A 26680-nucleotide genomic window follows, 5' to 3' on the forward strand; every position below is an offset into this window, starting at 1 on the left:
TCTAAATCAGCTGATTGCAAACATATTCATGCCAGTGTGCATTAATTACTTATTAATTTATGCATTAACACATTGTGCATAAAAGAGTAAATTCATGCCCTATCAGCAAGAAAGTAGATATGAAGGAATCCTTCAGACCCATCACCTCATCACCTCAACCCATGATGTTGTGAAGGATATCAGTCATTTAATATTAAATTGCTGAGATGTGGGACCTGAGAAGAATGTACCATATTGAATCATCTTTGCCTCCCTCCCCTACTTTTCTGGATGCATTTTAATCACTATAAGTGATTTATACATGAGGGCTTTATGGACAGGAAATCAACCTAAATATACAGGGAAAGGAAATTAAATAAATAAAGGCCCAGAGTAAAACCTAATCCCAAAGCGTTACTGGGTGATCTCATTTTGATTACACAAGAACTTCTCTCAGAACCACTTAAACAAACTCAAAATATAATTGATAGCATTAAAAATAATGTAATTGCTAGCAGTTAAATATCTGATGACAACGACGGATTATTGCCCTTTCCCTAAATCCTGGAACAATGGGGCAATTCCCTAGGAAAGGAGAAGACTTGATAATCTGAGAGATATATAGGAGAAGGCCCTCTCCTATATACCAAACATCTGAATTTCTGGCAATGGAGGGCCCTTCATAAGAGTCTCTTTTACTACTTCAACACAGGAAGACAGTCCTCTAGATCAGGGATCTCCAACCTTGGCAACTTTAAGACTTGTGGACTTCAACTCCCAGAGTTCAGAATTCCTCAGAGCTTTGCTGGCTGATGAATTCTGGGAGTTGAAATCCACAAGTCTTAAAGTTGCCAAGGTTGGATAGTCATGCCTTAAACCAGCAGTTAGGGCTTTAAAAGTCCATATCAAGAATGTGAGTACATTTTCAAACTATGGAGCTGATATTTGTGGGAGAGTTTAATCCTGCCCCAGTCTTCAAATCCTGCATTTTTCCATCCCAATACTGTAACACCCTGATTTGTCTGGATTTCATGTCATTTCTCCCTTATTCAGCTCATTGTCAAATTAGGCAACCCTAAACTATTATGATTTAATGAATTGGCCCACAGAGTTACCCTGTGATAAGCTGGGCAGCCAATAAATTTTACAAACAAATAAAATTCACACAACATACTAAACTTGTGACTGGATTCCCATAACATACTGAACCTTAAAAATCTAATCCATTTTAGCCTAGTCTAGTATTTTGTACTCCTGGCAAATAGATGGGGAAGAAATGGAGGTAGTGACAGATTTTATTTTCCTGGATTCCAAGATCACTGCAGATGGGGACTCCAGCCAAGAAATTAAAAGACGCTTGTTCTGGGGAGGAAAGCTATGGCAAATCTAGACAGCATACTAAAAAGCAGAGACATCACCCTGCCAACAAAAGTGTGTATAGTCAAGGCTATGGTTTTCCCAGTTGCAATGTAAGATTATGAAAGTTAGAACATAAGAAAGGCTGAGCGCCAAAGAATTGAGGCCTTTGAACTATGCTGCTGGAGAAGATTCCTGTGAATCCCTTGGACAGCAAGGTAATCAAACCGGTCAGTCCTAAAGGAGATCAACCCTGACTGCTCTTTAGAAGGCCAGATCCTGAAGATGAAACTCAAATATTTTGGCCACCTAATGAGAAGGAAGGACTCACTGGAGAAGAGCCTAATGCTGGGAAATATTGAGGGCAAAAGAAGAAGAGGATGACAGAGAATGAAGTGGCTGTGTTGTGTCTCACTCGCTTTCCCCGCAGCCGGGCCCCTCTTATCTCCTTCTGAATGCTGAGGATTGTCCTGGCATGCCTCCAGGTCCCAGCCCTGGCACCATGCCCAGACAGGCAGAGCAAGAAGAAGGGCCTGACGTGCCTCCAGCCCCCAGCCCTGGCTCCATGCCCAGGCAAATGGAGCAACTAGACCCCTCCCCCTCCCCCACAGCATGTGAGCCTGAGGAAGGTCAATTACCAACAGCTGGAGCCTGGAGAGATCCTCGCTTCAGGAGAATTGATAGGCGGTGTCAGCAAAAGGAAGGGAGGGGCAGGCCTGGATAAGTGCTGAGTCATGGAGCCACACCCCATGGCCTATATAAAGGATCTGCTTTCTGGCATTCTATGAGTCAGGCAAAGTCTACCTTGGATTGCTGAAGTCAATTTCTGGTCTCCTGCCTGCCTTGAGAACTTTGCTAGGACTTTGGCAGAGCTGCAGAGGCACGCCTGATACGGACTTCCCCGACCCGGCCGTCAGCGGAGGAGTGGGACATGACAGGCTGGATGGAGTCACTGAAGCAGTAGGCGTGAGCTTAAATGGACTCCAGAGGATGGTAGAGGACAGGAAGGCCTGGAGGAACGTTGTCCATGGGGTCACAATGGGTCGGGCATTACCTCACAACTAACAATAACGAAGTATTTTGTACAAATGCATCCAAGTTTGTAAACCACACACTGCTTTAAACATCACATGTTCAGCAATCTATAGTGATCTTCAAACATTACAGTAAGAAAAAACTTACATTTAGAAATCACAAATGGCTGGGTTCACGTGTTGTACTGAGTCAAAGTAGGTGATTCTGTGAGTTACTGTTTTGTGTGGACTAAGCCTAATGTTACAGAATTTGCATTAACATAATCCTGCCAGCCTTGTTCTACAAACATGTGCAATATTTCCTCTAGGCAAATATATTCAACATGGCATTCTAAAGGCATACTGAATTTAAACACTGTTGACCCCTGTACCTGGGGAATAAGGATACGTGACATTCCAGATGAGATAGTTAGTGTGAAGTAAGTCAGTTTAACACAGAAGGCATCAGAGCTGTGGTGGCGCAGTGGTTAGAATGCAGTATTGCAGGCTAATACTGCTGCCAGCAGTTTAATTTTCATCAGCTCAAGGTTGACGCAGCCTTCCATCCTTCCAAGTTCGGTAAAAATGAGGACCCAGATTGTTGGGGGCAAGATGCTGACTCTGTAAACCATTTAGAGAGGGCTGTAAAGCACTATGAAGCAGTATATAAGTCTAAGTGCTATTGCTAGTGCTATGAATCTTGGAATACTTGCCCTACCTCTCAAACATGAAAATAATGATCAAGTCTTTCTGAAAGGAATCCATAGAATGTCTATTAGTAGAATGGATAAGTCTACCATTTTCAATGCATATTGAAGGTGATAAAAAATATTAAAAATAGCTGGGGCACCATGTGGAGATACATATGCAGGAAGTAGATTTTATTTTCAGCTTTTCCCTGGGGACGAGTATGAAGTTTTCCTTAAGGGGAAAAGAAGCAGAAACTATGACTGACTTGAATTCTCAGAATATAATGATAGGAAAAAAATGGAACATTTTTGACAGTATTGTTCTATGTGACAAGGCTGAAGTTGACTCAACTGTTAAAAAGCAAAGAAACAATTCAAATTATAATGAAGTTGCATAAAATGACACAATTCCTCCGCATTAGAGAATGGAGGCGTTTGGGGAATTTAATCACACATGTGTAAATAGCAAACTCTGCTGTCTTTGTGAAAGTGTAGTCCATGTAGAAGGTCTCAGAAATAGCCTGAGAAGAAACAACACTCGCGGACATATTAGATGATAAAGAAATCCTCTAACCTGGCACCAGGTATCTTCCAGCCTTCTCTGTATTTTGATATATTGAAGCAATCTTTGAGATTATTTTTCTCCACAGTGTGCCATAAAATCACATCACAGCTGTCCTCTCTAATTTCTTCTTTACGGGACTCTGCTAAATGAGTTCCCAAGACATTCGAGGCAGAGGCTTCAGACAGCACAGTGAAGCAAAGTTGGCTTTTAAAAGCATTCAACCATACATATTTCAGACCTCATGCAATTATTTCAGGAAGCCTGGAATGATCTCTAATGGTGAGATTCAATCTTGTTTTGTTTTTCTAGAAAAGTTTTCATCAGAACTTTGTTTTTTGTCTTAGCAGAGAGTGAAGGAATCTGTAATATATATATATATATATACATATATATATATATATACATACACCAGGCTGGAAGTATATATATATATATATAACAAAATTTTGTATTTTAACTTTTGCAGCACAGTACTTGACAATATGGCAGGGTGGACAAGATGGTTCGTGTGAAGGATACGAAGATGTAAAAGAAGGACAAGTGACATCATATTGATCACAGAATCATCATGCAATGATACAAATACATCATTTGCATGATTAATGTCATGATGTCACCTTGGCTTCTATTGGTTACCCATGACCAATATTATGACATCACCTACTTTCCATAAATAGTAATGTTCCTGATAGCACATTGCACAGGATGCCACCATCTATTCTCTTCTATGATATCAAATAAGTGTTTACCTGGTCTTCTTTAATAAAATCACAGCCTATATGTTCCTGCTTTCAAGGAATTCTATTGCATAACCTTTAAGAAATGAACTCTTCATGTAATCTCTTGTAACCAAGATCAGAACTTTTCCATTTCAACTGATAATCTGTATCAGTGGATGGAATTGGTGTAAATCATAAATTGGATACATGAAGATATGAAGATAGTTCTCTCTTTACATGACTATATATTCTACTGGGCTTCTCTGTCTGACATACTGACTTTCTAGATCAGGGACCTTCAAGCAAAAATGGGGAGAGGTACAAGGAGCAATCAGACAATCTATTCGGTTAATTCTCTCAGGCATATGTCCTGTTATTTTTCTTGTTTAATTCAATGATACCACCCCACCTCTATCTATAATCTAACAGTATGAGCCAAGACTCTTAAACTATATCCAATGTCAACAAAATAGGATATTATGTCTGATTCATTACACATAATTATAGTGCATGCTTCTTCCAACAATAAAATCAAGCTGTAAGCAATTTTTTTCATATAATTTGTCTTCCACCACCCCCTTTTTTACCCTGTATTTTATATTATAAGAAATTCAAGTATATTGTATTATTCAGTTAAGACTCCATTGAGCTCAGAAATATTTTAATGGCTTTTTCCAAGGCCTCAAACTAGTAGCAAATTCACCATGAAAATAGTTGAATGGAATTTGGCCTCAGAGGTTTTGCAATTCATTTGGAAATTTTAAAATATAATTCAAATATTCAACCTATTTTCTTTAATTTTATTAAATATCAGTTAATAGTTCATATACAATGAGACTCAGCTTTAATATTTGATTGTGAAATCCTTTTTGACATTAGGCAATTAGTACATAAGTTTTTATCTCAGAAACATGGCGTAATTTTTATTTTAATATTCAAGTGTCTTTCAACAATTGTGTGCAAATGATGTTTGTATCTGATAGTATTAGATTGTTAACATGAAACAGAATATTACATCTGACAGTATTTTGGATGTTATATATTTTGGTTATGCATCAGGCAGGTGACAACTTGTAACATGCTCACATCAACGTAATCTTGGTTTACTATCATTTAACAGTGTAATCTTATATGTTTCTTGTTAGAATTTCTAGTCAGTCAAGTTGAACTGACTATACATAAGTAACTTAAGTAAGGCTTAATGTCTATGGAGATTCTCAGTCATCCAGGTCATAGTTATCCCAAGGTGCTTTTTCAAGAGGCGCATTTGGACAAATGGGACACCCATGGGTTAAGTAAAGGTTAAGTTTGAAATTTTTGGCAAATTTTAAATGTGTATGAAATTTCATTCAGCTGTAATTCCAAATCAGAACACTGCTTGTTATAATCCCGTGATGGCCAACCTATGCCACACGTGCCAGAGGTGGCACACAGAGCCCTCTCTGTGGGCACGCGCACCATCGCCAGCTGCTCTTCCGGGTTCCATCACATGCAGGAACCCGGAAGAGAGCAGCTGGCCGGTGCACATGTGCACTGGACCAGCTGTCCATTGTGCATGCATGCAATGAAACCCAGAAGATCAGCTGGCCGCCACGTGCATGCACACCAGCTAGCTGCTCTCTTCTGGGTTCCGGTGTTCTGGGGCATGTGCCTGCATTCACGCGCCCAATTTTGGCACTCGGTGCCAAAAAGGTTATCCATCACTGGTATAATCTGTTTGAAAAAAAATAATGCCAGTCATTACTAAAAAGCTTCCAAACATGGTCTATGGAGATTGTCACTCATCCAGGTCATGGTTGTCCCAATGGTACTTTTTTTCAAGAGGCAACTGGACTACCTGAGGACACAGACAAACCTCCAAGTGGCCTCAACGACTCTCTAAAAAAATGCAGATGACTAGCTGTCTTCAAGGAATATAAATCCTTCCATTCCCCATCATCCAGTAAGAGCTGAAGAAGCTTCTTGGATGAAAAGCAAAACTCTTCAAAGAAAAACGAGAAAGTCCAGCTGCCTCATGAAAAAATGCACCTTTGGGACTTCCAAACATGGGAAATATGATGTGAAAAGCTATTGTCAATAATGGGATATGGAGGGATCCTGTGTGTAAAAATATGCTAATAAGGATCTGCATTCTTCAAACATTATTCAGAACAGGTGTTCCAGAACGCATTGGAATGGAAGCAGGACTGTGTCACCTCTTTAAAACCATGTATTTCAGCCTTCTTTAGGAGCTTGAAAATGGATGCCAGTGTTTTAAAGAGTCATTTCCTTAAAGCAGCCATGTTTGTTTTCAGGATCCCTTGCAAGGAAGCCTGAAAAAGTCAAGTCCTCAAAGAAATGATGTCCTTTCCTTCCCATGCATTCTAAAACACTCCGTTCAAATCATTTTCAAAACATGCCCCATCCAGTGTAATATGGCAGATCTCTTTACCACCATCCCAGCAATGAAAATCTACAGGCTTTTCAATATGTTTAAATGAAGACCTCTTACGTAAGAACAGTCTCTATTGATATTGCATTCCCCAGCCTTCCCCAACTTGACAATCTGTATTTATATGTTGTGATTGCAGTTTCCAGGATTTCTAGTCAATATTGCCAATGTCTTGGAATTGTGGATGTTACAATCTCAGCACATCTGGAGGATGCCCGGTTCGAAAAATCTAGTGTAGTCTGAGTCTTGATAATGCAAGGGAGTCATTGTGGTTTATGTTACTGCTGAATTTCCCAAATTGCTTCATGCTAGCTAAGGCTGAAAAGTGGGCAGTTGAACAAACTTTCTCTGTGTGTAAAGTGTATTTGTGTTGTTTGACACTTGGAACAATAAAAAAATGTCAGTTCTCCAACAAAAGCGAACAAATGAAACGTTCTGTAAATAATTGATGTAGCCCTTCCCTTTTCTTAGGAAAGCGGTGAGTTTACCAGTTCAATCCAAAGTAGGTCAGTCTTTTCTATCAGCTTTTGTTTGAAAAGAGATCCATATAATTAATTTAGGAGACACCCACAGCATGGCCTAAACAAGCATTAAAATGTTTGCTTCTTCTCACTGATTGCTGAACTCTCCCTGGCTCAATTTGGAATTGGGTCAGTGGTTATGGCTACCATTGGAGAAATTAGAGAAAAGATCAACGATGTTTGAGGGTTCTCTAATGACTTGTAGTCGCTTCTGCACTGTGTGTGCATAAGCAGAGCAATCAAAAGGACTGAATATTAATGATCTATCAACTTCTGTAAACTTTGGTAACAGAACTTAAACCCAAGTGCACTGGCCGGTGAAATATTCACCAAAACAGTTGCTTGTTCCAGAGGTCAATACTTGGACTGCTGGGATTTGCAGAAAAGTCAATCTCATCTGGATCCATGATCACATATATCTGTATTAACTTGATCAATATTATTATGTGATGATGCTGTTCATTCCTCCAGGAGTTTGTTGCTCTTGAGGCTACATGTACGCCTGATTTCAGTGAACAAAAATGAGGACAAATGGTTAAATATAAGTTACACTCAGGCTTCTCAAAAAGTGGGATGTCATTTAAGTCACCATCCAGACTTTTGAAGTTGCTGTTTGCAGCAAATATTGCAGAGTTGGCATATATATATTCAAAGTAAAATCAATTTACATTTTGAACAACATGAATAATCTCATAGCAAAGGAGTTCTCCACAAAATAGACATAATGCACAAAATAGTGCATTTTATTCTGAATCCATTCATTGTGACTCTAGTAGCATACTGAAAACCTAAAGGTAACACTCTTATTTATCTCTTACTTCCACAAGTAGTTTTTATTCATGGTTTCTCTCAGTAGAGTTCCTCCATCTTGCATGTTCACTCAAGGATCTTTTAGGTTTTGTCTGAATGCTACTATCACAAAAGCAAGATTTAAGCAAAAGTACTGTATGGGAGAGTGTTCTATTGTCCTTTCCAAATAAACAAACCTTTTCATTGGAATGGAATATGCATGGAGTGTAAAGAGGTATGAAATACAATGTACTATTGATACAACCCATGTTTGTTAAGCAGCTTTTGATACCATTGTTTCTAATGGCATTTACCTCCGAGCAAATTTAGGATTGCAGCCTAATCTGATATTATTTACATTCCATTAGTTTTCATTACAGCATGAAAATTTATACTTGTTGAACAAGTCCTTTTAATCTAGTCTTCACTATCATAGGTGTGTTCTTCAAGAAAAGTTTCTGCCTCAAAGATCAAAGATACATCGCCTGATGTATCGTAACTTTTTCCCCCTTTGCTAAAATGGGGGGGGTGTGGCTAGCATGTGATGCATCCAGCCCACGGGCCACAAGTTTGACAAATAAGATACAAAGGATCGTAGGTTTTATATCCTGAGTTCACATGAATTACCAGATCAAAAAGTTTCACTTCTTCCTATTTAGCATGCATTTAAAAGGTCTAAATCAGAACCCAAGTTTCTTCTACACAGTATATACAAGTGACCAGTTAATGACTAATCCAGTTATCAATATTTAGGAGATGTTCAAATATGAGACAGTGGAAGAATATGTCAGAGTTCCAAGTAATACCCCCAACGAAAGAAAACTCCAAGACTTGAGTTTCCTGAAAATTCCATTTTATTAGAGATGTTACATTGGCACATCTGGGAAAACCTGAATCTGAAAGCTTCCAGGTTTTCCCCACCCAAATGAAAGTTCAAGTCCCTGCCCCAGCACCCACATGTCCATTACATGGTCCAATCAATGCACCATCCAACTGGAGATGCCTCCCAGTTCCAGCCATCCAGGTGCAGGGCAAGATGTCCTTGACTCTCTGAGAAAGGAATATTATTATGACTATATATCACCCCTGCTCCATACAATTCCCCCTCCCAATTTCCCACAGTAGTAAATGTGGCAGACCTGACAGAATAAGTATTATGATGAAGTGGGAGGAAAAGGAGAAGTAGTACATGAGGAAAATTACCCAAAAAATGAAGGTTAAATTACAATAAAGACTACCAAATAAAGCAGAGGAAAGAGTTGCATTATGCTATATAATGAATATGATGCCTGAAAAATAAAATAAGCAAGCACTCAAAAGCCAATCAATGTAATTAATACCTACCTATAAGTACTTTGCATTGTATTACATTGAAGAGGAAAGATTTCCTAAATTACAGTGCTTCACAGGTAGAAAACTTCAGGGATAAGGTCAAGGAAAAGTAGAGAGCTTGTAGCATACTATGTTTAATAAGTAACATTTAGATTAGGTCAGCCAGGGACACGTTAATAGTTTAAAACTGAATAGAACTGAAGTGGAAATAACAGAGGAGGAACAAAGCATAACAGAATTAAAAAAAATAGTCACTTTAATCTTAATTCTCACAGGAAACTATCACATAGAGATAGTCAAGGGGGAAGCCAGATTCACTTAACAACCCTGTTACTTAACAACTGCAGTGATTCACTTAACAACTCTGGCAAGAAAGGTTGTTAAATGGGGCAAAAGTCACTTAAAAAATTTCTCACTTAGTAGCATAAATTCTGGGCTGAATTGTAAGGTAAGGGCTACCTGTATTTTTCATCTAATTGGTTGGCTTAATAACTAAAAACAATCTCGTGTGTGCGTGTGCGCGTGCAATCCCCTTCCTGGAAAAAGGATAGATCATTTTTCCCAGAGGTGTGATCCAAGCATTGCCTGATAGCTGTTGCAGCAAACCATGATGATGCCAAAATAATGACAAAGTCAGGATGACATCATCATAGAAAGACTACAGTCATGTATCAGACTATCTGTTTCAAAAATAATTTGTGGAACTTCATGATGATATTATCATGCTTATGTTGTCGTTTCATCTTGCCCTTTTGTGGAACTCCATATCTCTGACCCTTGAAGTGTGCTTCTAAAATTAGCAATAGCAAAAGCACTTAGACTTATATACCGCTTCACAGTGCTTTACAGCCCTCTCTAAGCAGTTTACAAAGTCAGCATATTGCCCACAACAATCTGCGTTCTGATTTTACCCACCTTGAAAGGATGGAAGGCTGAGTCAACCTTGAGCCAGTCAGGATCAAACTGCGTCAGCAGAGTTACCCTACAATACTGCATCCTAACCACGAGTTCTCTGTAACAGTGCTGCCGAATTACATGGCAGTATCCTGATGACAATACTTTTAAAGGATAAGTAGAACTAAGCCTGCCTATTAGCTGGATAGGAAATCATCAAGAAACACTAAACTACAATTAAGTTCTTAGTACTTAGTCTCTAGGAAATAAGAACCAGAAGTTATGGTGTTGGGCTAGGGCAGAGGTCTTCAAACTTGGCAGCTTTAAGACTTGTGGACTTCAACTCCCAGAATTCTGGGAGTTGAAGTCCACAAGTCTTAAAGCTGCCAAGTTTGAGGACCCCTGGGCTAGGGTCAAGAAGACTCAGGTTCGAGTTCACCTTCAGCAATGGAAGTTCACTGGGTAACTTTTTGCCAGTCATTCTGATACCACAGAAAAGTGGCAAAATGGGGAAAAAAATAAATGTCCCTTTTACTTCGCTGCCAGCTTTCTATTCTACACCTAACATTACTGTTTACTCTATGCCATCTAATCTTTACTTTTTCTGAGAGAAGTCTGCTGTCCAGTCAGAGTTACTCTATATCGTCATCCTGCCTCCATTCTGTGCCCAGAAAACTGTCTTGCCAACCTCTGGCAGCCTCCTGGAGCCAGAAAGGAAGCCTTTCATTAACTGATTGAAACTGTAGACTACAAGGGAAGGAGAAGGACTCATATGTGGGCTCTACATTTCTCCTTCGTTGAGGGACAAAGTAGCTCAACTACCAGCTGCATACTTCGAAGAATTTGAATGATCAGTCTTCTCTTCTGAAACTTTAATGGCCTCATGCTCATATCAAGCCAATCCTTTTTTTCCCCACACACAACAACCCACAAGTCCTAAGCAGGTTTTTTTTCAATCTCCTCATCTTGTCCTAGATACCTTCTGACAAGTTTCCTTAGATTTATAACTGACTTACATGTCAACAGGCCTGGACATCATTCTGGTGTTAGCTAATCTCTCTGTTAAGATCATCAATTTAATTCCTATCATGGCTCTCTCTCTCTATGCCTAAAACAACTTCCTGTTCATTCAGCAAATTTTCTAAACCAGAATTTGCTGGGCCATTTCCTTTCAATAGAAAGAAGCCCACATGTCTTGGCACATTTTATTTCAACAACAACAACAAATCTCCATCTGCCCTCACCCCATCATCTACCATTGCATGTGATGAAAATGACCCATGCCACCACAAAGCATAGTCTGTGGGTTATTGTCTTATGAGCATGGTTTATTGCCTTAATTTTTATCTAAGGCTGAATTTCTTCACTCCAGTGTTACCATTTTAGGCTATCCACCCATTGCTTCCCAGCCTTCTTCTATTTCAGATACCTTTGGGTCGATTAGGAAGGAAGCTGGCAACATCAGCTAGACTTGAGAAATACTAATATAATATACTAATATTCAAATACATTTCAGACTTGAGAAAGTGGTTAGGTCAATAGATCCCCAGGTGATAGAAGATAAAAGTATTTATTGATTTGGAAAGGCCAGGAGAAAAGGCTGGATTTAAACCTGAGGAAAGATACATACAAAGAATTTACTGCTGGATAATGCAGTAGGCAAGGCTTTGTTTTAGTTGGCTTCATCTTTTATTTTAATAAAGGATCTACTGTGAGTCATCTTTGTGAGTCTGTCACCAGGTAAACCAGTCCCATAATAAGGGATGGAAAATCTGGACAGCCTAGATTTACAGTAATGCTTAGAAAAAGCATGACAAAACAGAACCACTGTTCCGCTACAGGTATTTCCATAAACCTTCTGTTGTCATTCCCAAAACACTCTTCGAATTCTCAAAAATATATTCATAAGGGACTGCAGTTGTCCTCAGTGCAACTTCTGAAAACTCCAGACAAGTTGACTATAGGAGATTTGGAGAAATGTAAAATCAAAAATCTGCATCCATCCTCACCACACAATATAATTGCTTTCACAGTGGGAAAAATGCCCCAGATAGACACCATTTGTGAGGTGTAAATCTGGTCCTTTGCTCTGCTGAAGCCTTGGCATGAGGATATTGTGGCATTGTGATTTAGAATAGAATAGAATAGAATTTTATTGGCCAAGTGTGATTGGACACACCAGGAATTTGTCTTGGTGCATATGCTCTCAGTGTACATAAAAGAAAAGATACCTTCATCAAGGTACAACATTTACAACACAATTGATGGTCAATATATCAATATAAATCATAAGGATTGCCAGCAACAAGTTATAGTCATACAGTCATAAGTGGAAAGAGATTGGTGATGGGAACTATGAAACGATTAATTTAGGGACATTGTGGAAGAAAGCCAAGAAACTGAGATGCAGAGATTGGTGGGAAATCTTGTCAGTGGGAAAGTGACCCTCTCCAAGCTCAGCATTCAAAGACGTTGCAGAATGGAAGTTTGACAAGAAGCTGTGCTGAGCTGTTTGTGAATCAGAAGTTACCTGAGTCAGCTGCCCAGTGTTATTACTGGAGGAATTCAAGGGTATAGAAGCCATCTTTGAATGATACCAGGGGCATCTTTGGAAGGGTCCTAAAAATGTCACAGAAAAAAAATCTTATTTAAAGGAAACTACAGAGGAAGATTTGAGAAGAAATCCTGATTTAAAACTTCTACACATTTCAAATTGGAGATAAAAAAAAAATTGTTTCGCTGGGAGTCTGTTTTTTTTAAAATGTTAACATGGGGCCGGGGGGGGGGGGGGAACAGACTTAATAATAATAATAATAATAATATTTTAATTTGTATACCGCCCTTCTCCCGAAGGACTCAGGGCGGTGAACAGGCAGATAAAATATACATACATACAATAATTAAAAACATCCCTTAAAAAACTAATTTAAACCAAAATAGAGACAGTATTAGCATTCCTGGTATGGATTTTGCATCCTATTATTCTAGTAATCCTTAATGAATTACTAGAAATAAAACAATGTTTACATTAAAACTTCCAAAGCAAAAATAAGCTAGGAAATATGCTTCTTAGCTCTGCAGTCATGTAGCAGTATGAAAGCTTTATTTGCATAGCACAATGAATCTAAATCTAAAAGCTAATTTTGCTTCAGATCTGCACTTCCAAACGCTTTGGTCGCTGTGGATTAAGCTCTTTCATTATTTTAGCGCTTTTAATAATACTGAGCTTTGTGTGCACAATTTTACATGATAAGTTATTTAACTTCCAGATGCCTCAAAACTAAAATATCAGGTTCCTCGGCTTTTCTTTCTTTCTTTCTTTCTTTCTTTCTGAAGTTATGGCCAGCTCAACCCACATGCCTTTTCTTTCTTTCTTTCTTTCTTTCTTTATTTATTTCTTTATTTATTTCTTTATTTCTTTCTTTATTTCTGAAGTTATGGCCAGCTCAACCCACATGCCTTTTATTTATTTCTATCCAAATTTAAATTGCTGCCCTTAGCAATCTGGGTGGCTTACAAATAAAATAAAAAAAAGGAAAGAAGGCATTGGTAGGTTTGAGAGAACTCCGAGATTGCAAGCATGCAAAACTTCGAGAAAGGGTAATCATGGTTTCTTCTGTCCTTCTCAGCAGAGGAATTCTAAAAAGAAGTCAGCCAAAGGAACGGAGTATCTGGCTTTCTTTTCCAGAGATTGGGTATACATGTAGGTTTATTCAACATTCAACAACAGGAGGATATGTCTTTTTTATCTATCTTCATGTCCTTCATTTACTAGACACAGCCTTGAATTAACTTATTGTCTGGCTTTTGAGTGTGTATGGTTTTATTTTTAATTTTAGATTGTTTCCGCAACCACCGTCATTCAAAAGTCTGTGTATTGTGTATCTTATAAACTGTCCATCAGCAGACTTGTCAACCTGGATTTAGGTTATTTCATTTACTCCCTGATTCCGCCAATCGCCTTCAATCCAGCCCTTTCCAAATCTACATTGCAATCCTTAGGTCACGTGATTCATCATACGTTTCTGCAGTGAAATTTGAAAAGTGTGTCAACCATCAATTCTATATTATCACTAGCATATAGTCCTGAAAATATAGATTTTCCAGATAAAGATAAGAGCCGTGGTGGCGCAGTGGGTAGAACGCAGTACTACAAACTACTTCTGCTAACTGCCGGCAGATCGAATCTCACTAGGCTCAAGATTGTTGGGGGCAATAGGCTGACTCTGTAAACCACTTAGAGAGGGCTGTAAAGCACTGTGAAGCTGTATGTAAGTCTAAGTGCTATTGCTACTGTTGGAAAAATACTACAGTTGAAAAATCATCTTTCTGATGATGGAAAACATAAAGTCATATACATGTAGGCCTAAGTACCTTTTTTTTTTTTGCAGTTTTTCATTGTAGTTTATGTCACATTTGCCAAGGAGGTTTTTCAGTTAGTGTGTCCTCCTCCGCTTCCCATTTGCCTTTCTTCCCAATTGTCTGTGGGTTCCTCTGCCTGTTGAATTACCTGGTAATCTTATATACGTTGGTTGATGTCATTGATTATGTAAGCGTAGGGAAAGAGAGACCATTTGTGTATGTCTCTAGATATACATTCTTGTAAGTAACAGCCAAGTATGTGTGTGGACAAGCAAACTCTGAAGTACTCACTGCAGATCATGCAGCCAGCTTTCATGACTGCAGCAGGACTGGAACTCATGATCTCCTGCTTTCTCAGGTGGTACCTTAACCACTAGACCAAACTGGCTCTCAGAGAATATTTAAGGGAAGAATTGTATGATTTTTTTTAAAAAACCACGTTTGATTCATCTTCAGTTTCAGCAGTAAACCTCAATGCCCATCAAACCGCACTCTCTGAATGCCACAGGAGTGCTGCTGAGTAAGAATTTCTCAAAATATCCAATAATCCCAATAAGGTATTGCCAAATGAAATCAAAGTATGTGTATACTACATCCAAACAAAAGATATTTGCTCTTGGGAAATGGAGTGTTCCGGTATTCATCATCGTATGTGGAAATGATGCACAATGAGAATTAGAATAAATGTTTTGTTTCTTCTTATGGGCATCCCCTTTCTCCAAAATGTGTCTCTCTCTTTCCAAATGTCATTTTTCTTGTGTTAGAAGTGTGATTTTAACCATGCTGATGACTGGCAGTGGAGAGAATAACCACATTTTAAAACTGGTTCAAATATGTTGGGCAGTGGTGGGGTTCAAATAATTTAACAACTGGTTCTCTGTCCTAATGACCAGCTTGGATGGGTGTGGCCATGGTGGGCGTGGCTAGGGGGTATGACAAGCAGCACTCGGCCTCCTGCACATATACCCCGGGAGCAAAAAATGAGTCACGGAGGGGTGCCGGCCCCCTGCGTCCCATTTTGGGCCTAGTAGGCCGCCCTGCAGCCTCCTGGGAGCAAAAATGGACCACTAGATGACTTCTGGAAGAAGCGGGAAGGGGAGGGGGGCAACCAGCAATTTAACAACCGGTTCTGCCGAAGTGGTGCGAACCAGTTGAATCCCACCACTGATGTTGCGGCTATATATATTTTTTAAAAGCCTTGCCAACTAGTATGGGCTAAACACAGGTTTTCTTCTTTCAATTTCCCAATTTTAAGAAAGGTTCAGGTTAAGCCGAGGGCCTTCTAAATACAAGCTTTTTAAGCTATAAAAAGCACAAAGCATTCACATCTGCTGTCTTTGGCATGAATAACAATCTGGTCTCTGAAATAGGGGAGGTTTGGCATGTGTAGTAGAGCTGACTATATATTTGGTCTAGGCTGCTCCTGGGCACAAAATGCCTTTTAAAGGTTTATTAATATGGAGATGAAATCTATGGGTGGAGAAAGGTGGCAAACCTATTTGGACCACAAGATAAATTAGCATTGTGATTGTCTGCTGGTTTTGCAACTTATTTGACTCATAAAGAAAAGAGTTGTTTTAACCTGCTGCAAAAGACTGTTGTAAGATATGTATATACCTAAGAAACCATGGTTTGTGCTCAGAGGCATTCCATTGGGGCAGGATGTCAAGAGTTCGGCCTGGCACAGCTCTCAACAACTGAGTTGTTGAGAGTGAGTTGTTGAGTTGTTGAGTTACTGAGTTGTTGAGTTACTGAGTTGTTGAGAGTGTTCAGTCACTATGATAACAACAGCTACCAAAATTTTCAATCAGAATTTCTAGGAGTTGAAGTTTCAGCCAATTTGACATGTGCAACTTCTTGTAGAGACTGGGGTTTTTCTGTGTTAGCCCTTTCCTCTGGTTGTGTCCAGGTAGACCCTTCTTGCAACCACCAATCAAAAGATACTGTGCTGTTTTCCACTTTGTTTGCCCTTAAGGGGTTTTCTGAATGGTATATTTTCAACTTGCTTCTGCAGGCCATCCCATTGTAAGGCTTATGAGGTGCAGCTGATATTATCCGTTCTGCCCATATCATTATTTTTTGGCCAGCTGCTAGTAAAAAGAAGGTAGACCTAACAAGACTGAAGCGCTGTCCCTCTGGTACCTAGTGGTCAGCAGTCTCTTTCTGCAAATGCTCATAGAGAACTTCTAGAAAACAAGTTAGCCAGAATGCCCATGGCTTCTTCAGCTGATGCTCAGAATTAAACAGCCTTGGGAAGGTCTCCTTGTATCAGCAGATGCATCTGAGAAGAATGAAATTTCAGTAACCCAACAGAACAAACTTAGCCCTTTTAAAGCTGGGAATTGGCATTAGCAACTACATCTCACACTTCACCCAATATATGAATTCTAGGCAGCAGATTTTAGTTACTGTATTCTTACAGAATTTTTTGGAAACAGCATCTACAAATGAAGACAAGTGAGTTTCAGGAGGAAAGAACAGCCAAGCTTGCAAGCTGATTGCAGGCACTTTCCTTCTCCAGGGAGGTTAACTTTAGAAGTTGTATTGTAACTAGCAGGTGATGGTTCCAAAAAAGAAAGTCTGATTTGTTCTGACCTGTCTTATCTGGAAGACTTTGTTAGTGCCGGATCTCCTTTTAGTGCTGCTACAAGAAATTGAATTCCTGAATTGAATTGAGCCAATTAGCTTTGGTGCTCTACCTTAAGCATCCTTTGGAAGCAAGAAGCCTTCAGTTCAGTAGGATATGCCCTCCCTTCACAATAACTTCACTTCCATGGAAGGAAGCTCTGTGTGCACTAGAAAGCATCAGAAGGAATATTCAAGTTCTACATAATCAACAGGAAAGCTGGTAGCTTTTATTTGGCCTTGGTCTGTGCAAAGTAGTATGCAAAGGCTGTGAATCAACAAGAGGAGTCATAACCTTCAACTAAAAGTGCAGAGCTTGCAGCACTAAGATTAAAATTTCCCATCCCGCCCAGTAATTCCTACCCACTGGAAGATGTTTTAGTATTGCACTGACCTCTTTGCTTTTTCTCCCTCCCCTTCCTCTTTACTTTGTTATTATTTAAATTCTTGGAGATGAGGAAATAAAATATTGAACCCAGAAAAATTTTATGGCACAATTCAGTTTTGACATTTTAACTTCCAATGATCACAGTGGCGAGAAAGAGAAATGGGCATCACTCTGCTAAACAAATAATTCCCTCAAGACTGTCAAACTAGTTACTAAGTCTGCATTACTATTAATCTTCTCATTGTTCCTATCACCCATCTCCTCCCACTTATGACTGTATGACTGTAACCTTGTTGCTGGTATCCTTAAGATTTATATTGACTGTTTCCCTATGACTATCATTAAGTGTTGTACCTTATGATTCTTGACAAATGTATCTTTTCTTTTATATATACTGAGAGCATATGCACCAAGGTAAATTCCTTGTGTGTCCAATCACACTTGGCCAATAAAGAATTCTATTCTATTCTATTCTATTCTATTCTATTCTATTCTATTCTATTCTATTCTATTCTATTCTATTCTACTGAGTGAAATTAAAGCTTCAGTTCTATTTGGAAATATGTTACCCTGTTACCATTAGAGAACTTTCTCATAAACTGACTCATTTCTCATTTTCCTTTATATGAAGGTTCCCCGGGCTAAAGCCTTATACAGCTACAGAGGACAAAATCCTGGAGAACTGAGATTCAACAAAGGAGACATCATTACATTGTACCGTCAGCTGGATGAAAACTGGTATCTAGGAGAAATCAATAGGGTCAGCGGAGTTTTTCCCACAAACGCTGTGCAAATTATCAAACAGTTGCCGCAGCCGCCACCACTGTGTCGAGCACTATATAATTTTAATCTGAAGTCCAAGAATAAAAATGAAAAACCAGATTGCCTATCTTTTCATAAGGTAAGTCCAGTACCCACCCAGCAAAACTGAAAAACTAATTTAAGAAGGCCCAGTTACACTTACGACATGTATTTGATGATATGGAAAAACATTGAAATGAATCAGTACAGGGGACATGCCTACTTCATCAATCCTTTCCTAGATTTTAAGGTGTACAGCAGGGGTGTCAAACCCAAGGCCCACAGGCCAGATCCAGCCCACGGGATGCTTAGATCTGGCCCACAAGGCCACTCTGGAAACAGAGAAGGACTGGCCCGCAGTGCCTCTGCCAGTAAAAACAGTCTTCCAATCTCTGTTTTCATTTGGGACAGCCTCCTGCAACCCTCTGCCAGTGAAAATGGAGCTCAGGCGGGCACCCGAACTCTGTTTTCGCTGACAGAGGGTTGCAGGAGGCCGTCCCAGCCAAAAATGGAGATTGGGAGCCTATTTTTGCTGGCAGAGCACTCGCCCCTGACACAAGTGACATCGAACTGACCACTCCCACACCAGCCCGCGCCCCCCCCCCCCGCGTCAAACACAACCCTGATACGAGCCTCAATGAAATCGAGTTTGACGCCCCGGGTGTACAGTAATGGTGAGCTACATTTTTGGTAACCGTGTCTCTATTTAAGTATTTATTTATTTTGAAGCAAAGTCTACTTTTCATTTCAAGTAAACTCAAAGTAGGAGACAATAAAATAAAACAATTCTGTCAGTTGAGTATTTTCCTCCACAGGGTGAACCACCAAACAAATCTCTTCAATAGATCTACCACCTTTATGTGTCACAGCTCTACCCACTCCTGCTACCTGGGATCTTTCTTCTTTGATCAGGCATCAGTAGGCAGTAGGAACAGGGTATTATTTCGATGTTTCTGTTGGGACACAAGATATATGAGGAATATATCGCATATTTTGCAATTGTTTTCTCATTAAGTGTACTACTAAAGGACCCAAGTGAATTTCCTTCCTGAAAGCTCTCAAATCTTAAGAAGATTTCTTCTTCTCACATAACTATCAACAGCAGCTGCAGCAGCAGCAGGTCCCCAATGTGTTGTATTCATCTCTTCATTCTTGTAATAGTTTTCTTAAGCTAGTCTTTGTTAATTCCCACTCTATTTTTTCCTTCTATATTTCTTACAGAGATTGGCAAACAGATTCTACTACATTTGGCAAACCAGTTTGCAGAGACAGGAACAAAGAACTTTTCTCACTGATGATTTATTGTGCCACCCAACTATTGCTGTGGTGAGATGAAACCTGTCCGCATCTGTGATATATTGCCACAGTAATGGTTGGATGACACTATAAATTGCTGGTGCAGAAATGCTGATTGTCATCCTGCAGCAGCCCACTGGCCAACTCTGTGATGCAAATGAATGACATGACTGCCTCTCTGCATATCAAAATGCTGTTCCCTTCCAATCTAAACAATTAAATAGAACCACAACTGTAGCCAACTGCTCCTTGCCAGCAATTTATATTTACCACATTAGATTTAGCTTGATCTTTAGCCTTGTAATATTATAGCCTGGGTAGATTTCATGTTGATAATATACAATAATAGTATAGGTTTCAGCACAGCGAACGTAAGAGCCTTGCAAGCAATGTGTCAAATGAAACATTGAAGGAAAATGGTTTACAGCGTACATCAGAAAACAGATGCTAGTGATATCTAGCATCTTGTAGTACCACCCAACCATCTCTGTGCTGATAGAACAGTAACGAGGCAGGCTTTTTATTGCCAAAGTCATGGTTGGGTTATGCTAGAAGATGCTATAAATCTCCAGTGAAAAAAACAGAATACTAGGCATCAAAGAATCCTCAATTCCATTCCTCTAAAGCACACTATATTTATCCTGTGAATATCTCTGTTGTTCCATTGCTCATAGTAAGCATAAAATAACATGGCCACCTAAGCAGAGGTGGGTTTCAGCAGGTTCTGACCAGTTCTGGAGAACCGGTAGCGGAAATTTTGAATAGTTCGGAGAACCGGTAGTAAAAATTCTGACTGGCCCTGCCTCCATCTATTCTCTGCCTCACAAGTTCCAGCTGATCGGGAGGAAATGGGGATTTTATAGTAACCTTCCCCTGGAGTGGGGTGGGAATGGAGATTTTACAGTATCCTTCCCTTGCCACGCCACCAAGCCACGCCCACCAAGCAATGCCACGCCCAGCCCACCAAGCCACACCCACAGAACCGATAGTAAAAAAAATTGAAACCCACCACTGTACCTATAGCATCAGGGAGCCGACAAAAGATGCACATTGCAAGGTAGAATAACAATGTGCCCAAAAAGAAAGGAGGAGCAAGGTTTCTATTTCAGATATAGTGGACAAAGTAAATAATGAGACCAGGCTACATTTAAGCATCTTCCTGTATTACTGCATTGAGAGTACAGTGGAGCTGGCTTGTGAGAGAACTACAGCAACATGGTTCTGAAAAGCCAGTTGTGATCATTGCCTGAGACCTGGAAGAGCCAGCTGTGAGTGCCAGCTTTCACTGCCGCATCTGCTGCTGCTCATTTCCTCAATATAAACACTATTTTAAAAAAGAGTCTTTCTACATCACTGCATGCACAATGAGGAATCACAGAGAGAGGCAATTTATTTTGGTCACTGCAAACATGGTCTGGATTGCATGCCATCTGGTTCGGGGTCTTTTCCCTTTTTAAAAAACGTTGCTGGAGACAAAGCTCATCTGCTTTTCTACACCTCTGTTAGAATGCTGGGATTTGGGGGTTCATGTAAAGCTCTTGTCATTTGAGCGAAAGAAGGAAATGTATTACCACAACTTAAGGCTGAGGACAGATTGGTAGGCGATGAAAAGTGGTTTGCCCTGCCACTGCCAAGGTTTATTAGTAAAAAAATATTACCATACTATCAATTTTCAGAAGATACAGTCTTCACATGCACATTAAACAAATCACACATCTATTCCACAAGCAAAATATCTGTATTTTAGCATATTCCAGTTACACTATTTCTAACTGTAGCCTTACAATTTTTTCCCTTATCACAATACAGGTAGTCCTTGACTTACAACAGTTCATTTAGTGACCATATGAAGTTACAATGCAACTGAAAAAAATGGCACTAAATTATTATTTATTTCACACTTACGACTGTTGCCGCATCCCCATGCTCACGTCATCAAAATTCAGCAACTGACTCATATTTAGGACTTTGCAGTGTCACCAGGTCTTGTGGTCACCTATGCAACCTTCTGACAAGCAAAGTCAATGGGGAAGCCAGATTCATTTAACAACCCATGTTACTAACTTTACAGTTGCAGTGATTTGCTTAACAACTGTGGCAAGAAAGGTTGTAAAATGAGGCAAAACTCACTTAACAAAATGTCTTGCTTAGCTACACAAATTTTGGGCTCAATTGTGGGCAGAATTTGGGCTCAGTTGTGGTCGTATGTGGAAGACTACCTGTATGACATCCATTTCAACATTTTTGTCTGAAATATTAATATGGATTTCATTTATTTCAGTTCTACCCTTTCAACATACAAAATTGATCCCACACAAATCTTTACAATAGTCCCTTCCGTATTTAACTCACTTCAGCTTCCTCACAAATCATTTCATTACTTTTTCCTTACCTTCTGACAAACATCTTGGTTTAGACTTCCTCGCACATTTCAAAAATATTTGTTTTAATTTTCATCAGAATCATTGTGCATTTTCTCTGCATCTTTAAATCTTAACTATTTCTATTTTTCTCTCATTACATTCTCTCTCTCTGTCTGTCTTTGAGTATGTGTGCTTGTGATATCTTTCCTTCATTCTCATTTTTCATTAACCATTCTCTTTTATTTCATCATATCACCATGCAACCTTTGTCCGGTTTTCCATAGAATAACTCCACATACTTCTACAGCACTCTATGCCAGGGGTCTCCAACCTTGATCCCTTTAAGACTTGTGGACTTCAACTCTCAGAGTTCCTCAGCCAGTTTGGAGACCCCTGCTCTATACCACAATCTTTTTACTCACATCCAAGTAGCTTCTGCTTCACCATCTTTCCTTGTATTCATTTTCCATTCATTCAGGTGACAGCTAAATCTATCTATAAACCCTTCAAAATCCAAATCAACTGCATAACCAACCAGAGACAGCACAAGACCTATCACAAGTCTTCCACTACCCATTACAAGACCCATTACAAGAGCCTCATTTGACACACCCACACCTGAAACCCTTATAAACAGAAGAACGCTGACAGTGATATCCCCCAAACTCTGCTGAAGATGTTACCTAACCAGGTAACAAAATATTCAGAAACCAACCCACAAGCTCAGACAACGAACCTTTACCTCCTCCCCACCCAATCTGTCTTGTTTATGATAAAATATTGAGGCATGTGATGTGCTGAAATGCTCAAATGTTCTTTCACTTTATACATATATGTTAAAATGCTATCAAGACTAAACAACTATCCTGGTTACTATCTATGATTATTATCTTTCAGGGTGATATAATCACCATGATCAGTCAAATGGATGAGAATTGGGCAGAAGGAAAGTTGGGTGACAGAACAGGAATTTTTCCCATCTTGTTTGTGGAGGTAAGAACAATTTATTGAACATTCTATGAATATACATCTACACCGCACAATCTCAGAGAATGTTCCTTGTCAGCACATTTGATCATGGCTTGCACTTTCAGTCTTGAGAAGAGAAAAAGCTCTCCTTGGAATCTATCAGATGGTTCTTTAAGCCAGGGGTCTCTAACCTTGGCAACTTTAAGGCTTGTGGACTTCAACTCCCAGAGTCCCTCAGCTGAGGAATTCTGGGAATTGAAATCCACAAGCCTTAAAATTGCCAAGGTTGGAGACCCCTGGTTTGAAGAAAGCTAACATACCCATCAATTGACAGACAACAGGAAATTAAGAGCAATCGAAAGCCTCACTAGTCAGGAATTGGAAGTAGTGAGTAGGACAAAACAATCTTGCCTTTAAAAGTTTAGGGCACAGGTGTCAAACCTGAGGAGTCACATTGCCATCACATGACGTCACAACATTTTTCCCCTTTGTGGAGCTGGGGTGGGTGTGGCCCAGGGGTGGGTTTTACTTACCTTTGCTACCAGTTTATCCTTCGCTCTCGCACACCACTTCTGCACATGCACAGAAGCTTCTCCAGATGCACGGACTGTATTTGATGACATCTGGGCGGATGGGCAGAGCCTCCCGCCACCGCTACTACCAGTTTGCCTGAACCAGGGAGAACCGGTAGCAACCCACCACTGGTGTGGCTTGCATGTGACACATCCAGCCTGTGGGCCACCAGTTTGACACTCCTGGTTTAGAGTATATAGTAATAGCAATAATACTTACAGACTCAGCATATTGGCCCCAACAATCTGGGTCCTCATTTATCGACCTCGGAAGGATGGATGGCTGAGTCAACCTTGAACCGGTGAGATTTGAACTGCCAAACTACAGCTAGCAGTCAGCTGAAGTAGCCTGCAATATTGCACTCTAACCACTGTACCACCTTGGCTTGTATTCTGTGTATAGCTAAGGTTTCTAAAGGAACTAAGGCTGGTAATAATGGACTCATCAGGGTATATGTATGTGTCAGGGGTGGGTTCTACTTATCTTTACTACCAGTTCGCATCGTGCCCACACATCGTGCATGCACAGAAGCTTCTGTGCATGCATAGATTGCTTTTGATGATGTCTAGGTCAGTGGGCAGAGCCTCCCAGTGGTTTTACTACCAGTTCTATAGAACCGGTCTGAACCAGGGACAACCCACCACTGGTATGTGTCTGTAAGTGTGTGTGTGTAGACAGACTGAAGCTCACCACTAATAAGATTGAGTGGCTGTGGATCTTAGGATCATACAGAACTTTGCTATCTTTAATTCCAAAAGGGTTTCCACTTCTCCATTCAAAGTTAATGCACCATTTGGGAGTTTTCCTGAACTTATAGCTGCTGCTGAAGCATAGATAGTAGTAGCCAGGAAGGCCTTCACACTGATTTATCTTTTCCACAATTGCCTGTTTCTGGACTGGGAAATCCTCCACACAGTGTCAGGTTATCTTTGAAAGCCATTCAGAAGCTTCAGCTGGTCCACCATAAGCACGTGATGGTACATCCATGTACACCAGGGGTGGGTTCTAATTTTTTTTACTACCAGTTCTGTGGGTGTGGCTTATTTTGTGGATGTGGCTTGATGGTTATGTGACAGTGGGTGTGGCTTGATGGTCATGTGACTGGGTAGGCATGGCCAACTCAATGTCTCTCATGTCAAGGGGTACCTTGCCTGGCTCCTCCCCTCCCAGCCATTCCTTGTCACACCCAGCCTCAACGTATCTATAGTTCTGCAAAAATGTTGTTCACCTTTTTTCAACTTTATTATCTATATACTATTTATTTATTTATTTATTTATTTTATTTGACTTTTATACCGCCCTTCTCCCGAAGGACTCAGGGCGGTGTACAGGCAGAAGTAAAAAAGACAATACAATGTACAGTTTAAAATGTAAATTAAAAAACTTATTATAATTAGCCCGAAACTTTAAAATATATAAAAAACTAAAATCCCGTTTAAAATTGATATTAAAATTTAAGAAAATTTAAAAAACCAATAAAATTCAAGCCAGCCCCGCGCGAATGAAAAGATGTGTCTTCAGTTCGCGGCGGAAGGTCCGAAGGTCAGGTATTTGGCGTAAACCCGGGGGAAGCTCGTTCCAGAGTGTGGGAGCCCCCACAGAGAAGGACCTTCCCCTGGGGGCCGCCAATGGCGGACAGCACCCTGAGAAGTCCCTCTCTGTGAGAGCGTACGAGTCGGTGGGAGGCATGAGGTAACAGCAGGCGGTCCCGTAAGTACCCAGGCCCTAAGCCATGGAGCACTTTAAAGGTCGTAACCATAGACTAGGGGTCTCCAAACTTGGCCACTTTAAGATTTATGGACTTCAACTCCCAGAATTCCTCAGCCAGCTTTGCTGCCTTAAAGTCTTAAAGTGGCCAAGGTTAGAGACCTCTGCTATAGATGCACTTTCAGGGACCACTGAAAAGAGGAAATGGCTCACATGCTTTGCCCAAGAGTGTGATAGGCAACAATCTTTTAAGAGGCTGCTAGAAAGAAAGAAAGAAGGGGGGGAAGTATTTTCCAAAGCACCAGAAGGCAAAACAAGAAGCAATGGATGGAAACTCAACAAAGAGAGAAGCAACCTAAAACTAAGGACAAACTTCCTGACAGTGTGAACCTATATAGGTTTCAGTCATAATTTCACATATAAAATAGCCATTCATGTAATACAACCTGCATATTGTTCAAAACAATCATTAGTATTATGGCTGATGTTTGACAGCAAGCCTAAAATCCCCATTCTTCCCCACTCCAGGGAAGGTTACTTCAAAATTCCATTTCCTCCCCACCCCACTAATCTGTTCTGGGAAGGAATCAAACTCCCCCCTCTTCATTTCCTAAATAAAATATCCCAGATAATTAAGGAATAATCAAGCTGCTAGCAAGGAACCTGCCTGGAATTCCACATTCCTGCCAGCTGCATAAAGGAAACTTTGTAAGCAGAAAACAGCTACCGGTGCTTACAGATAATATAAAGTGGAAGCCGGAAGTTCGGCTCCATTTACAAGCAGGCAGAAAACTCATTCAAGACAGGATACTTCACAATGGAAATCGCCCAAACCTTTTTAGAAACACAAAGCCCATGTTGCACAAACCCCAAAACTTCAAAAACACTGAACCATATAAGAATTCCTCCTCTTATCCAATTTGTTGTTCAGCTGACCCAGAAAAGAGCTTCTAGCCGCTCTGTCAATTTAAAACGACAGCATTTCCCCCACTTCTTTGCCAAGCGATCTCCTGGCTGAGAAGTGAGCCGATCAGTGGAAAGGCTTTTTGGCTTCTCAATTTAAAGGGATGGTGTCTTTTTTTTTTCTCTTCTTCGACAAGTGAATCTTGATTTTTTCCTTCTAGCCGATCAGCTGGGAGTCAGGAGGCAGCAATAGATTGGGGGCAGGGCGAGGCAGAATTTTTACTACCGGTTCTCCAAACTACTCAGAATGTTTACTATCGGTTCTTGCAAACTGGGGAGAACCGGTAGCAATCCGGTTGGGCCTCTGGTGGCTCAACAGACTAATGCAGTCTGTTATTAACACAG

At 40.1% G+C, this 26680-nt stretch overlaps 1 protein-coding gene across 2 annotated transcripts in view; it reads left to right on the plus strand.

Moving 5' to 3' along the window:
• Window positions 1-26680, plus strand: part of SH3RF2 (SH3 domain containing ring finger 2) — a 108175-nt gene that overhangs the window by 30485 nt on the left and 51010 nt on the right. For both annotated transcript variants that reach the window (XM_058167668.1, XM_058167667.1), the window contains exons 3-4: window positions 18295-18564; window positions 23021-23116. In XM_058167668.1, coding sequence (XP_058023651.1) covers window positions 18295-18564; window positions 23021-23116 — 366 coding nt within the window. The remainder of the gene's footprint in view (window positions 1-18294; window positions 18565-23020; window positions 23117-26680) is intronic.

Source organism: Ahaetulla prasina, chromosome 2, assembly GCF_028640845.1.
Source record: "Ahaetulla prasina isolate Xishuangbanna chromosome 2, ASM2864084v1, whole genome shotgun sequence".
NCBI classification, from domain to species: Eukaryota; Metazoa; Chordata; class Lepidosauria; order Squamata; family Colubridae; genus Ahaetulla; species Ahaetulla prasina.